Below are 12,115 nucleotides of genomic sequence, written 5' to 3'. Positions count from 1 at the left end.
CAATTTGCCCATAAATTGCGATAACCAATACAGCTAAGCCCCACCACAGAATCAGAAAGAGACAAACTAAAAAACAAAACATTGAGCAGTATAGAACATTGCCGACGAGCACGCTGTGAGGGTCGAGAATTATCGTGGGCGGGGGTCGGCCGCGCGAATCGAACGAACAAGGTGAAGTGCATGCAGGCACAAAAACTATGAAAAATCTCTAGGACAATCGTAGGACCATGGGCAGCTAAAAACACAATGTTGCGGCCCAACAGTGAATAGTATAGGAAAATGTGCCACCAGACCGAATTTCTTTATTATGTCTTAATATCAATATCTATGCTAATGCTGCGTGCGTGTCTACAGCTTAGTGGGCATTAGTTTAAAGTCACAAGAGTAAGATAAGGTGAGAAGATTATGGGAGAGTTAAAATTATGTTTGGTGTATTTTTTACATATCTATGTGTAGCTACGTGGCGGATTATAAAAAATAAGTCAAAACACATCGACTTGCATAGCGCCCAAACTAATGATATCATCTCATGACGAACTACTGCGCCCTTGCATAGCCCACGTAGCGTAATCCGCTAGCGCATATACAGATAGCAGTGCGAAAGTCAAAGGCTGCAGCGCAGTGTGATATTGTAGTTTCCGTGATACGCTGCGATGCTGCACTCGCGCCTTAATTGCTTCTTATACTCGGTGCTTGGTTTTAAGTAACGTACCAGCCCTTCTTCTAAATGCGTTGCCAAAAGCAGACTAAAGTTCTTAGTAAGCAATTGTTATTTAAGTTTAGTTGATTCAGTTGAGAGTGTCACTGCTTTATGGAGGGTGTCAATTAGAGAATTAATAATTAAGCTAAAACATAACAAGAGTAGTACATACCTCTAGCATACTTCAAAAATAAATTATGTACAGAGTACATTAAACTCAAGTCTAACGTACTTAATACCTGAATCTTGTAGAATATAATAGATACAGAAATTTCATTTTTAAAAAGTAAGACTTGTGAAATTAATAAGGGAGCAACAAGCACTGTTTTCACCTCTAAATGTTTAAATATAAGATTCATATATGGTTAGAGAACTTGTTTTTATGTAAGAGTTTACTGAAAAGATCGTAAAGCATATCTATAAATACGGCAGCTGAGCACACCAACTCATGTTGTATGGCGCAGTCACCCCCTAATAAGAGCTAGTGAAAGGAGATTTGAAACGCAGTGGGTTCCGTAAGATGCCTGTAAATATTGTATATTATGTGGTATCAAATAACAAGAATTACATAGGTGCGCAAAGCCTATATCAGAGAAACTTAGTCAAGCGCAGCAACAGTAGGCAGATAATTTATTGATTGAGCTCAGACTTCCGCCTGGTTAACATTCAAGGTCCAAGCTTGATCACTACACCAAGAAACCAACACTCCAATACATTTAAAGAATGTAGCGGCTTAGGCGCAAAGGTACGAGTTATTAGTATGTGAGACGATGCGTAGGTATCGTTATTAGTAAATGTGAGGTGCCAATAGCTCCACTATTATGATTATGCTATGAGAGAGGGGGGTCTAATGCGTTGAGACTGAGAACTTCTGGCACTCGCATATGTAACATTGCGACTTGGCAGAGTCTCTTTGTGTCTAGGTCATCCCACGGGGTAAATGCTCCGAACTCACTACCATGAGAGGCGCGGCCGCACCTCTGTCCTTGCGTGATTAGCTTATCCAGCTGCCGAGCCCTCGGCGTCACCTCTTTACAACGAAGCGACTGCCGCAACATCCTCCAATGTCGCATTTGACTTGTTCTTGCACGGGTGGTGCGCAGTTATGTAGTTTTTGGCGTAGCGAGTAAGTGGGGCCGTAATCAGTCGTGTGGTTTAGTCCGATTAGTGTGCGCCTGGTGCTGCTTACCAAGCTAGCACTATCCGCCGTCCTGGCATATATACCGGACCATCTCGCGAGGTCACTCTTCTAAACTCCATTGAGTGGTGGAATCCATGTATCGCGTAGTTCCAAACGCGGCCCATGCCGCAGAATGCGGCTAGAGCCATATAATTTAGTGTGGTGCGCGCATAGGTAACAGGAGGTCGAAAAGCAGAGACAGGGACGTGGGTGGGGTCGTGGTGGGCGCTCGGGCTGTTGATAACAATTGCGAAAAGAAGGAGGTTGCAGCGAAAAAGATTTTCAGGCTCTGCATAAGCATAATGTTTATTTGAATACTAAAGTTCATACACGATATGATGCTGTCGCTATGTATTAGTTCAGCATTTTGCGTAATTTGTCCTGTCTGAGTTGCCCTACTATATACGCCCGTTAGAACCGCAAATAAGCGAGTCTTTTACCAACAACCAACACAGCGTTGCGCGTCCTGGGCAAATGCATTATGAGTAGATACTACAAGGCCGAAGTACTTATAAAATTATATAATGAGCACGTGCTGGCTATTTGCGTTTTTTTATTAGGTTTATATGTATAGCAATTATTGCTATTATATAGCGTCGTGCAATCTTTTGGTGTGGGTTTATCATAGAGAATGTACAGCGATTTAAATTGACAGCGCTTGTATTTTTACACATAAGATTCTTTATGTGGCTAAATAAATAACCATATGCAAAACGTAGGATCTGATTTAGATTGAGAATAATAATTAAATTGGCATGGCTTCAGTTGATTCAACTTTTCTTGCTAAACAAACGACTAAATAAATTATCTGTTTATTTAAACCCTAATCTGCTAGTCCTAATAAGTTCGTTGTAATACAGGCTAATTACACTTGTGGATAGATAGGATTGAAGCAACGTTTTGGGCTTAAAAGACTACGCAGGGCTTACCAATGTAAATGAGATCTTTAACTAAAGTGACAGAGCGGCTATAGATAAATACAATAAGTGAAAGAGTCTCAAATAAATTGGGTGTATTACACTCAGATTCGAAATTGTTATATATCAGGCTCTTGGTCGCATCGTGTTCTTGGCCATCCCGTAGACATGCGTTCTAGATTAGTGCGCACAGTAATGATCAAAGCTACAAATCGCATCTACTGGACATTTATGTATCGTAAATCCAATCATGTCAGTTCTGCTCTTGTGGAACGTATCTCGCTTCGCTTGGAGAGCACTTTCTTTTGTCACATCCATGATCATTATATATTATCTGTCGCTCACGGCATGCTTACTTGGGGCTTCCGAAGGTAGCTAATAATATGCTGTAGGCCACATTAGTGTAGGGCGTTGTTGGCGTTGCAGTATGACGCTGCGGATCTTTCGCATTTGCTTGTTGCTGTTGCGCGCGTGCGCGCGGCTGATCGCGACGCCGAGACGAGGAGCGAGGGCGCGCACGGACTAGGTCATTGTAAAGTTCATGAGACTGCGATTTGGTAGAGCTGGTCGACCTGCGCAGCAGCGTTGTCGTCACGCCATGTGCTAGAGCGAGCAGCTGCGTGCTTCGGTGCCATGGGCGTGCGCGGCGGCGCTGCCTGCGCCAATGACAGCGCCGCGTCACTGCAGCTTGCTACGCTGCCGGCGTTGCTCCGCCGCATTCCAGATGCAGCGCTGAACCTGCGCACAGCAGCGAGCTGTGGCGAGAGAGAAACCGCGGCGATCGCACCTGAGCGCATACCCTTGTATTCGCCCGAGTGTCTCCGCCGTTGTGGCGCGCGCCTCTTTCGGGTGTGCAGGCGCAGCCGCGAGTGAGCCCCGCGCCGTCTCGGGTCTGCTATTCCGCTGTCCGCACCAAGCTCCCGCGGATTGCTTGATCGAGGTCGCTAGGAGCTGGGACGGACCGCCGCAGTTTGCTTGCTCGCCAGCCACCGCCCGCCGGCGCAGGTCATAGCGGGTCGCATATAGTATACGGCGTAGCTCTAACTAGATAGGTAGCCAAGAACAAACACGACAAACGCCGTGCGCCCGAAAAGTAGTGTCAGAGGTTGCATATTGCATGCTCTGCGTATACAAATTCGTCGCAAAGTCTGTGCAATAGGTGCAGCCCGCAGTATACTACAAACAACCACACCACGAAGAGAGGCCGCGTAACACCACATTGCTGCCTGATTGGCCATGGCAAGTAACTCGTTTAGTTTATACGATTTTGCTTGTTGCCTTTGCCTTTTGCTGTGAGCCGTGTGGCCAGCACAACAAAAAAAATCTATAAATCACTCAGGCAGCGAAATGCGCAATGTGCACATGTCATGAGCTCGCGCGCACAGCAGTGACGACGAGGACTAAGCCACGCGCTTTAGAAAAGCAGCTCAGCTGCAGTGTGTTGACCAACGAGTAGAACCTTAAAAGTTAAAGCGGCATGCAACGGCTGCTGCCAATGGCCGGCAGCTCATCAATTTCCTTTGACACTTGTCGCAAATTGCTTGCATACTACACACACACACACACACATACAGACACACAGCTTTATATATAAGTGTGTGCACACTCACCGTATCATAGTGCGTCCTTTGATGCTTTGCACGATCCGAGCTATTGCTGAATGCTTTGAGGCAACCTTTATATTGACAGCCATAAGGCCGTTCGCCCGTGTGCGAGCGTTGATGAATTTTCAAATTTTCCAGACGCGAAAATGCTTTATTGCAGCTCGGAAACTGTAACGAAAAGTGAATAAAAGCCATCAGCGTATGTCACGATTAAACTGGACACTCACACACTCAAACACACTCGCACACTCGCACACACAAATTGCGAGCTCGCGGCATGCAAATGTCAGTGACTGAAGTGTGAGAGATGCAAATAATGAAAATGGATATGTCCCAGCAATATGAGTTTTAATTGCTGCCACTAACGCCAGAGCTACAAATGCAGCTTGCTGCAAGTGTTGAGTGACATTTGACTTAGAAGCATTTGCATTCCTGTTTACCGGTAAGCTCTTTTTGAGCCTTGCACAGGACAAAAAGAGCAAACAGTAAATTCAACTAGCAAGTCAGATTCGTTAAGAGCCTAATTGGCAAACGTTGCTGACTGACAATTTAATCAACTATAAAGCGTTAGTTAATTTAATGTCGAATAGATTACTGACGCATGCACTAGCTACGTGGTAATATGAAGGGTAAACACATCGCTCTACTTATAAACTACACTTACTTTTTGTTAGTTACTTTGGAATTATTACTAAAAATATGCTAAACAATTTTTTATAGCAATAAGAATTTAATAAAAATTTATAATTATACAATTTTTATGGCATCAAGAATTTAAAAATTTTAGTAAGTACTGGTGAATACACTAGCTACCAGGCAATGCGTAAGGTAAGCATATGGCATTTACTAAAAAGTTCTACAACATTTATTCATTGTTTGTCTTTGCTTTTTTATTGCAATAAAAAAATAATTAAAGCTGAAGACCTTGACGTTAGTACTTGTATATTAACATTAAAATAATTGCAATAATATTGTTATATTAAAATAATTGTTATAATATTGTGTGTTATGGATTTTTGTTAATATTAAAAATAAATAATTATGCAAGCAAAAATATATTAGCTGTGCTCATCTCTATAAAATTTAATGTAATTCAACTATCAGAATTTCAACTGAGTGCATATTTTATATATATTATTATGTATTTTTTTTCAGTGTACTCACCGGACATTTATTGGGCTTCTCGCCGCTATGCACGCGCATATGTATGAGCAGCTTATAGCGCGCATTGAACGGCTTATAGCGCCGCGGACAGTCAATCCAGAAGCAGGAGAACTCCTCACCCTTGCGCACATCGACGTGACACTTTTCAATGTGCTCCACAAAGAGCTGCTGGGTGGCAAACTCCAAATCGCAGCCAGTCCAGCGGCAAATAAGCGGCAATGCGGGCTCCAGCTCCAAGTCGGCAATGTCGACATGACACTCGCTCGTAGGCAGACGGCGACAATCGGTTGTGATGGCAAAGACATCATCCAGGTCATTATCCTCCTCTTCGTCATCATCGTTGTCGTTATCGTTATCATTATCGCTATTGCTGCCACTTTGTAGCTGCTCCGCCGTCGCGGCATAGCACTGAGCATAATTAGCTGAATTATTGTCGAGCTTTGGCTGCTGCTGCTGCTGCGTTTGCATTAAAGCCTCATTCAGCTCATCCAGCTCATCAATAGACCAAATAACTTTATGCTCACGATTGGGCTTTTCAATATATTGCGCTATATTGTGCGCATAATTCTCGCAGGCAAAGTCCTTAACATCAGCACACTGCTGTTCATAGAGATTCGCATAAGCGGCGCCAAACGCGGAGTTCATCGACGGCAGCTTGGTGCTGCTGCTGGATTCTGTTTTAATATACTGCTGCTCGTATAGATTACATAATTTGGGTGAAGTTTTGTTGCTCGACGATAGTTCGCTTAGACTAAAGTTTAGCCAGGCATCCAGATGTGGTGATGAGCAGGGTGATTGATTTTTTGATTGACAATTAACCTCGTCATAATTAAAGTAATCAATATCCTGATTTAAGCTTGAGCTTAACTCCATTTGTGTTGAAGCGACAACAGCTGCTGCTGCTGCTGTCTGCTGCTGCTGCTGACAAGGTGTGTATGGTGTTTGTGGTGTTTGCAAGATGCTTGCCAGCTCCGCATAGGCAGGACCCGCATCGCTGGTGAGACGCGCAATGTCCTCGGGCTCAAAGCGAAACACATCCTCGCGATTCAGCTGTGTGTACTGCCCCTGCTGATAGAGCGGCATGCCTGACTGCTCACTGGCGCTGGCGCATACGATATCATCCTGATCCTGCAGCGTTGTTAATGCAGCCGAATTGGGTGTCTCTGCCGCTGCCGCGCCGCTGTCAAAGCACAAGTGTGAAAAGTCTGGAAACTGCAGCTCCGCACAGCTCAGCTCCGACTTGATGTAGTAATTGTCTAGTGCGCTGCTCGCCTTGGGCGCCTCAAATTGTGCACTCAGTGGCGGCGACATATAGGCGTCATAGCAGACATTATCATCATATAGCTTGCCCAGCATTGTGGCTGCTGTCTTCTCCTCTTGTGTGCTGCTGCTGCTGCTGGGCAGTTGTTGTGGCTTCATTGTGGCAGACATTTGTAGATTGATTTCAGTTTGATGTGCCTTTTCATCTAACACTGCGCTGTCACTCGCAGTTTTTTATTGCGCTTCCGGCAGTTTACATACACACGCACGCACACACACACGAGCGGACACACAAATTGTACTAGGTCCAGTTTTGTCAGTTGGGCTTGCTGCCAAAATCGAACGAGACAACGCGGGAAATCCCAAAACAAATCGCGTAAGTTTTTCCTATTTCTAAACTGATCGCTTTGTCTTTTATTTTCTGTTGCTGTTGCTGCTGTTTCTTTTGATTTGCTAGCGATGTTTACGCCACCGCATTGAAACTGACAATAACCCGCAGTTCAGTGGCTGCACGTTATTTAAACACCCGGAACGTATAGTTTGCTGTCCTGTGCTGCGGCCCGAGGCTCTGCCAGCGTCTGCTGTTGTCACGATCGCTCGTTGTTGTTGTTGTTGTTGTTGTTGTCACCGCTTATGGATTTTTTTTCTTCTGCTTTTCCATAGCACGCACATGTGCGTCTGCTAGGGTGCCAGCTCTATCTCTCTCTCTCTTTTAGTTGCTGCTGCTATCTCGCTCTAGCCGTAGCCTGCGGTAAGCGAACGCACTTTTTTCCATTTGTTAGTCACTTGTTGTTAATGCTGTAATTTTTAGCTATAACACATGTGTATGTGTGTGTGTTTGGATATAGAAATTATGCGTGTGTTGCTCATAGCACCCGCTAGGAAATTTACATTTAAATTAAAAATTAAATTAAAATTTAGTTTAGTTAGCTTGTTTTATTTATTCAAAGTAAACAAATTCAAGTGCAAGCAATTATGTTACTAACATAATTTATTTATAACTGCTATGAGTTATAACTTAGGAATACTTATTGTAGTATTTAATTACTAAATTAAAAAATGTATTACAATATTTCATTATCTATTTTTTTTTTTTTTTTTTATTTTTGTTTAGAAAAGTTGACTCATTCATTTAAAGTCTATAAAAGCCATATTTATAAAAAATACATATACAGCCAATTAATTTTATATTTATTTTTTGTATGTGCTTAGTTTGATTGTTTTTAAAAAATATTTATAAATAGCGCGCTAGCTTTGACTTACTAAACATTAAATTCAATTTTCTTATTTTTTGGCGCTTTATTGCTTTACCCAAAATTACCATTTTATGCAGCATAATTTCATATCTTTATGTAAATTTATTTTTCCTTTTTTGTCTTTTTTTTGTAACTGTAAAGTCACGTGTGCGCACTCATTTCCAACTGAGCTAGTGACCGTGGATGTCTTCACTGGCAACTCCAGTGTGCAATGGCAAAGGCGCAATGCTGCGATCTTGGCACTGGCACACATGGTGCAAGTCTGTTCTCGGTTCCAATTCCTCGCCTTTTGCCAATGTGCAGCACACGAGTGTGTGCACTCAAAAAAATAAGAAAGAGTATTGCATTTACTATGAAAATTTATGGCAACATTAAAGAGCACTCAACAAAATAAATAGCAAAAAGATAATAAAAAGAATTAAACTAAATTAAATATATACTTAGCTTATAAATGATTTTATTATAACATAAAACAAAATAAAAACAAAAATAATTTGATTATATATCAAAAGTATTTTTAATGCATTTATAGCTTATGTATAGTATTTAATTTAAGCAAAATAAATACAAAAATAATTTTCTTATATCAAAAGTATTTTTAGTACACTTATAGCTTATGTATAGTATCTTATGCATAAGATATGTATTAGGCATTTCATTTAAAAATGTTGTTTTATATTTTAAATGCACTTTCATTTCTCTCAGTGCATGTATTTATGCTTGCACGCACATAAGTAGGCGGCCAGCGCCTGTCGAATGTTTTAGCGCTATTTTTTATTGCCGCATAATATTCTGTTGCGCCGCTAGAGTAGCACACACACACACAAACACACACACACAGCGACATAAACGAAATGAGAATAAAATAAAAACTTAAGCATACGGTATGACTATGAGCTAAATTTATTAAAGCAACTCATTTGCCAACCTCCAATTCAATTTCTACGCAGCGACATGAGACAAATCGCATTCGACAACTGCAACAAAAACGAAGTTGCAACAGTTGCTGATCACTTTGGCCTGTCCCTGGCCTCAAGTGCATCTACTACTTGCAGCTGCAATTGCGAATGTGCAATGTGCGCTGAGTTTTCTTCACTTTTTTTTGGCTATTTATAGTGCGTTGCAGTTTATCCTGCGTAGGCCTCGCTGCTAATGCCGCTGCCGAGGCGAGTGGCCTGACAATATGTTTTTAATTTGCGCTGTAAAAATGCATTTTGTCGTACTATTTTCTGCAGTCTAAACACATGTGTATATATATTTTATTTTTTGACGCGGCCAGTGACATTGCTTGCCACATGACCCGACCTCAGGTCAAACTCAGCGACACTCACACACAGCTGTGTGAGCTGTGAGCTGTGAGCTGCAAGTGCTGCTGCTTTTATTATTTGGCAGCTCATATTTAAATGACTTGCTTATATACACATGTTGACATAAATCGTGCCGCATTTAATTGAATTTTTATTTTTTTGGCAAGCGCCGCAGTTGGTCGCACGTTCGTTCAGTTTCAGTTCAGTTTGTCTTGCTACTTGCTACTTGTCTCTCAATTCAGAAACGTTTAGCACACACCAAAATTTTTGCCACTTGCTTGGTCGATCTGTCTGCCGGCGCAAAAGTTGGGCGCGTGTCCAAAAACCAAAACTGTCTCTTTTCTCGGTTTTGTGTGTATGTTTTGCGAATTTCCAATAAAGTGCGACAAAGTTTACATCATTGTTAAAATTAGTAGACTTTAATCAGTCAACATATAGTAGTCATAGCTTATGGCTTTTTTAGAATGACGCGCGTTGTTCGGCGATATTTCTTGGAAAAAATCGAAAAGCAAAAACCATTGCCATTTCCGCTGTCAAAAAGATTTTTCAAACTTAATTTCCAACAACATAGACACAAGCATCTTATTAATTTTGCGAGAAGAGCTAAGGTAATTTATCTGCGGCAGCTATATACAGTGAATGCTCGGTAATGTGCACAGTCGAAATCTTTAGCAATAAACTAATATAAAATATATTTTTTCATATTTATTTTGTATATCCCAGAATTCAACCGATTTGTTTTCTCTTAGCACTAAGATATGTTAAATCACAACTCATATTAAAAAATTTTGAATAATAAAAAACAATAAAATATTTGCTCAATTTAATCTGCAATGCAATTTGTTGTTGTATTTACTTCTTCGTAATTTTTTAATCTGCAACTGTAGCCAATTTTCTTTGAATTAATATAAATTTTATGGCACTTAATTTAGCTGCTCGCTCGCTTGTTTACTTAATCGAGTGCCACTGTACTTTGTGACTTTGTTAATTACACACTCGAATAAATTATACTTTCGCATATATACACAAATGTAGTATATGCTGAAATATAAAATAAAATATATAAAAAAAAATCCATCAAATTAATTAGTGTGATAAACTTTCAACTCAACTGAATGACCCTTGTAAATGTTAATCGACAAGCGCTGCTCGGCAATCAGAATACATTTAATATTTTTATGCTGCAAACAGCAAAAATGCAAATTTACATTTACAACCAGGGCCGAAACCCTTATAGCCTGGCTGGCAGGCTGGGCAACCGCCCAGAAAAACCAACGTAAACTTTAATGAAACACGTAATTAAAATGCAAAAGAGCTGCTGGAATTTAAAACAATTTATTTATTATTGCCATACACACACATGATGATTTGTTAATGAAACTTTTATTGCTTATGCTTTCGACGCTGCGCTTAATTTTATAATTTGTCAAAAAACAAAAAAACAGAAAAAGTAAAGTAAATATGTTTGTGTATAAAGTTGAGCACAAAATGTTTGTTTAATAAATTGTTTACTTGCTACTTAATACAAACAACAAACAAATTTATTTAGCCTTTAATGCTAACGATAACAGCAATCGAGAGAGAAATTCAAACTCAAACCATTTGTAATATGAAACAAGACTTGGACTTTAACACACACACACGCACACACATGCATAGATATTGCTGTCAAAATGTCAAATGATTGCGCTGACATGCATGTCATGGTACTAGTTGTAGTTGTATTTGTAGTTGAAGCTGCTGCAGTCTTTTTACAATTTTTAAACAAAAATTTCTTGTTTGCATGGTAAAAATAATATGGAAAACTGTCGCGCAGTGTCGTTTTTAGAAAAACGCACTATTGCTTTGACCTGCAGCCAACATGTGTGACGAGTTCAAAAGTTGACAGCAAATTGACTGTATTTATAAACATTTTAAGGCAGACAGCGCATAGAGAGTAAATTTTATGAGCAACCGAAAAATATTGAGCTGCCTTGCTATATAAAGCAAATTTTTATGAGCGTGGGCGTGCTACTTCTTTTGCTAGCAAAGTCATAAACTAAGTAGTTGCAGTTTAATTAGAACAACATGTAAAGTAATTTGATGCCGCACAAAAATGTAATTAAATCACAGACAAGCTTAACTTAGCACAGGTAAACATATATAGACATATATGTCTAACTGTGTTCCCACGCATTTCACAACTCACCAAGGCTTTGCACCCTCTGGACGATAATCAGGCTCGAATACGCGCATCGTTTGTCAGCACAGCACAAATATAAACAATAAACAGGCGCAAAGACGACAGTGCTGCACATAAAGCCGCTGACACCAGCACATTTGAGTTTTCAATCAGCGTGCCATTGAGGCGTTCAATGTGGCACGTTGGGGACTGCAGCTCTATGCATCATTAACGCCTTTTTAATGGGAAATTATGCAAGGGTTGTTGGCTCAGCTATAAACTAATGCTTTCCCACACACAATTTAAAACTAAGCATATTAAAAATATATAGTATATGCCAAGACAAGCTTTAGACTTAGTTGATGTCTTTGCATTATTTTTACATTTCATAACATTTTCTTTTCATTTCGGCAAAAGCGTTTCCTTGTGCGCCTTGTGCAATTTTTTATTATTCTTAATTCAAGCTAAAAAATAAAAAGCAAAATTTTAACTCGTAGCACACACACACTGACAACTGCAGCCAAAGTGTGTTAACCCAGCAAGCAGCAGAGGCAGTGGCAGTGGCA

General features: G+C 40.5%; 1 protein-coding gene across 1 annotated transcript; it reads right to left on the bottom strand.

The window, feature by feature from the left end:
• Positions 1-3,475: 3,475 nt before the first annotated feature.
• Positions 3,476-7,231, bottom strand: LOC108602151. The gene is made up of 3 exons (XM_033293938.1): positions 5,566-7,231; positions 4,408-4,569; positions 3,476-3,841 (listed from the first exon to the last, which is right to left on the bottom strand). The coding sequence occupies exons 1-3, from the start codon at positions 6,994-6,996 to the stop codon at positions 3,476-3,478; spliced, it is 1,959 nt and encodes a 652-aa protein (XP_033149829.1). The 5' UTR covers positions 6,997-7,231.
• Between the last annotated feature and the right edge of the window lie 4,884 nt (positions 7,232-12,115).

The sequence above is a fragment of the Drosophila busckii genome, chromosome 3R (assembly GCF_011750605.1).
Source record: "Drosophila busckii strain San Diego stock center, stock number 13000-0081.31 chromosome 3R, ASM1175060v1, whole genome shotgun sequence".
Taxonomy (NCBI): Eukaryota; Metazoa; Arthropoda; class Insecta; order Diptera; family Drosophilidae; genus Drosophila; species Drosophila busckii.
The sequence above is the reverse complement of the archived record's forward strand: the minus strand, read 5'-3'. Positions and strand labels throughout refer to the sequence as shown.

Bases quoted from the DNA above. Each gene is read 5' to 3' on its own strand.
- LOC108602151 (XM_033293938.1), bottom strand. From the start codon at position 6,996: ATGTCTGCCACAATGAAGCCACAACAACTGCCCAGCAGCAGCAGCAGC. The intron at 4,570-5,565 runs GTGAGTACACTG...TTTTCGTTACAG, and splicing joins AGAAGCCCAATAAATGTCCG to TTTCCGAGCTGCAATAAAGC. The intron at 3,842-4,407 runs GTGAGTGTGCAC...CTACCTATCTAG, and splicing joins AAAGGACGCACTATGATACG to TTAGAGCTACGCCGTATACT.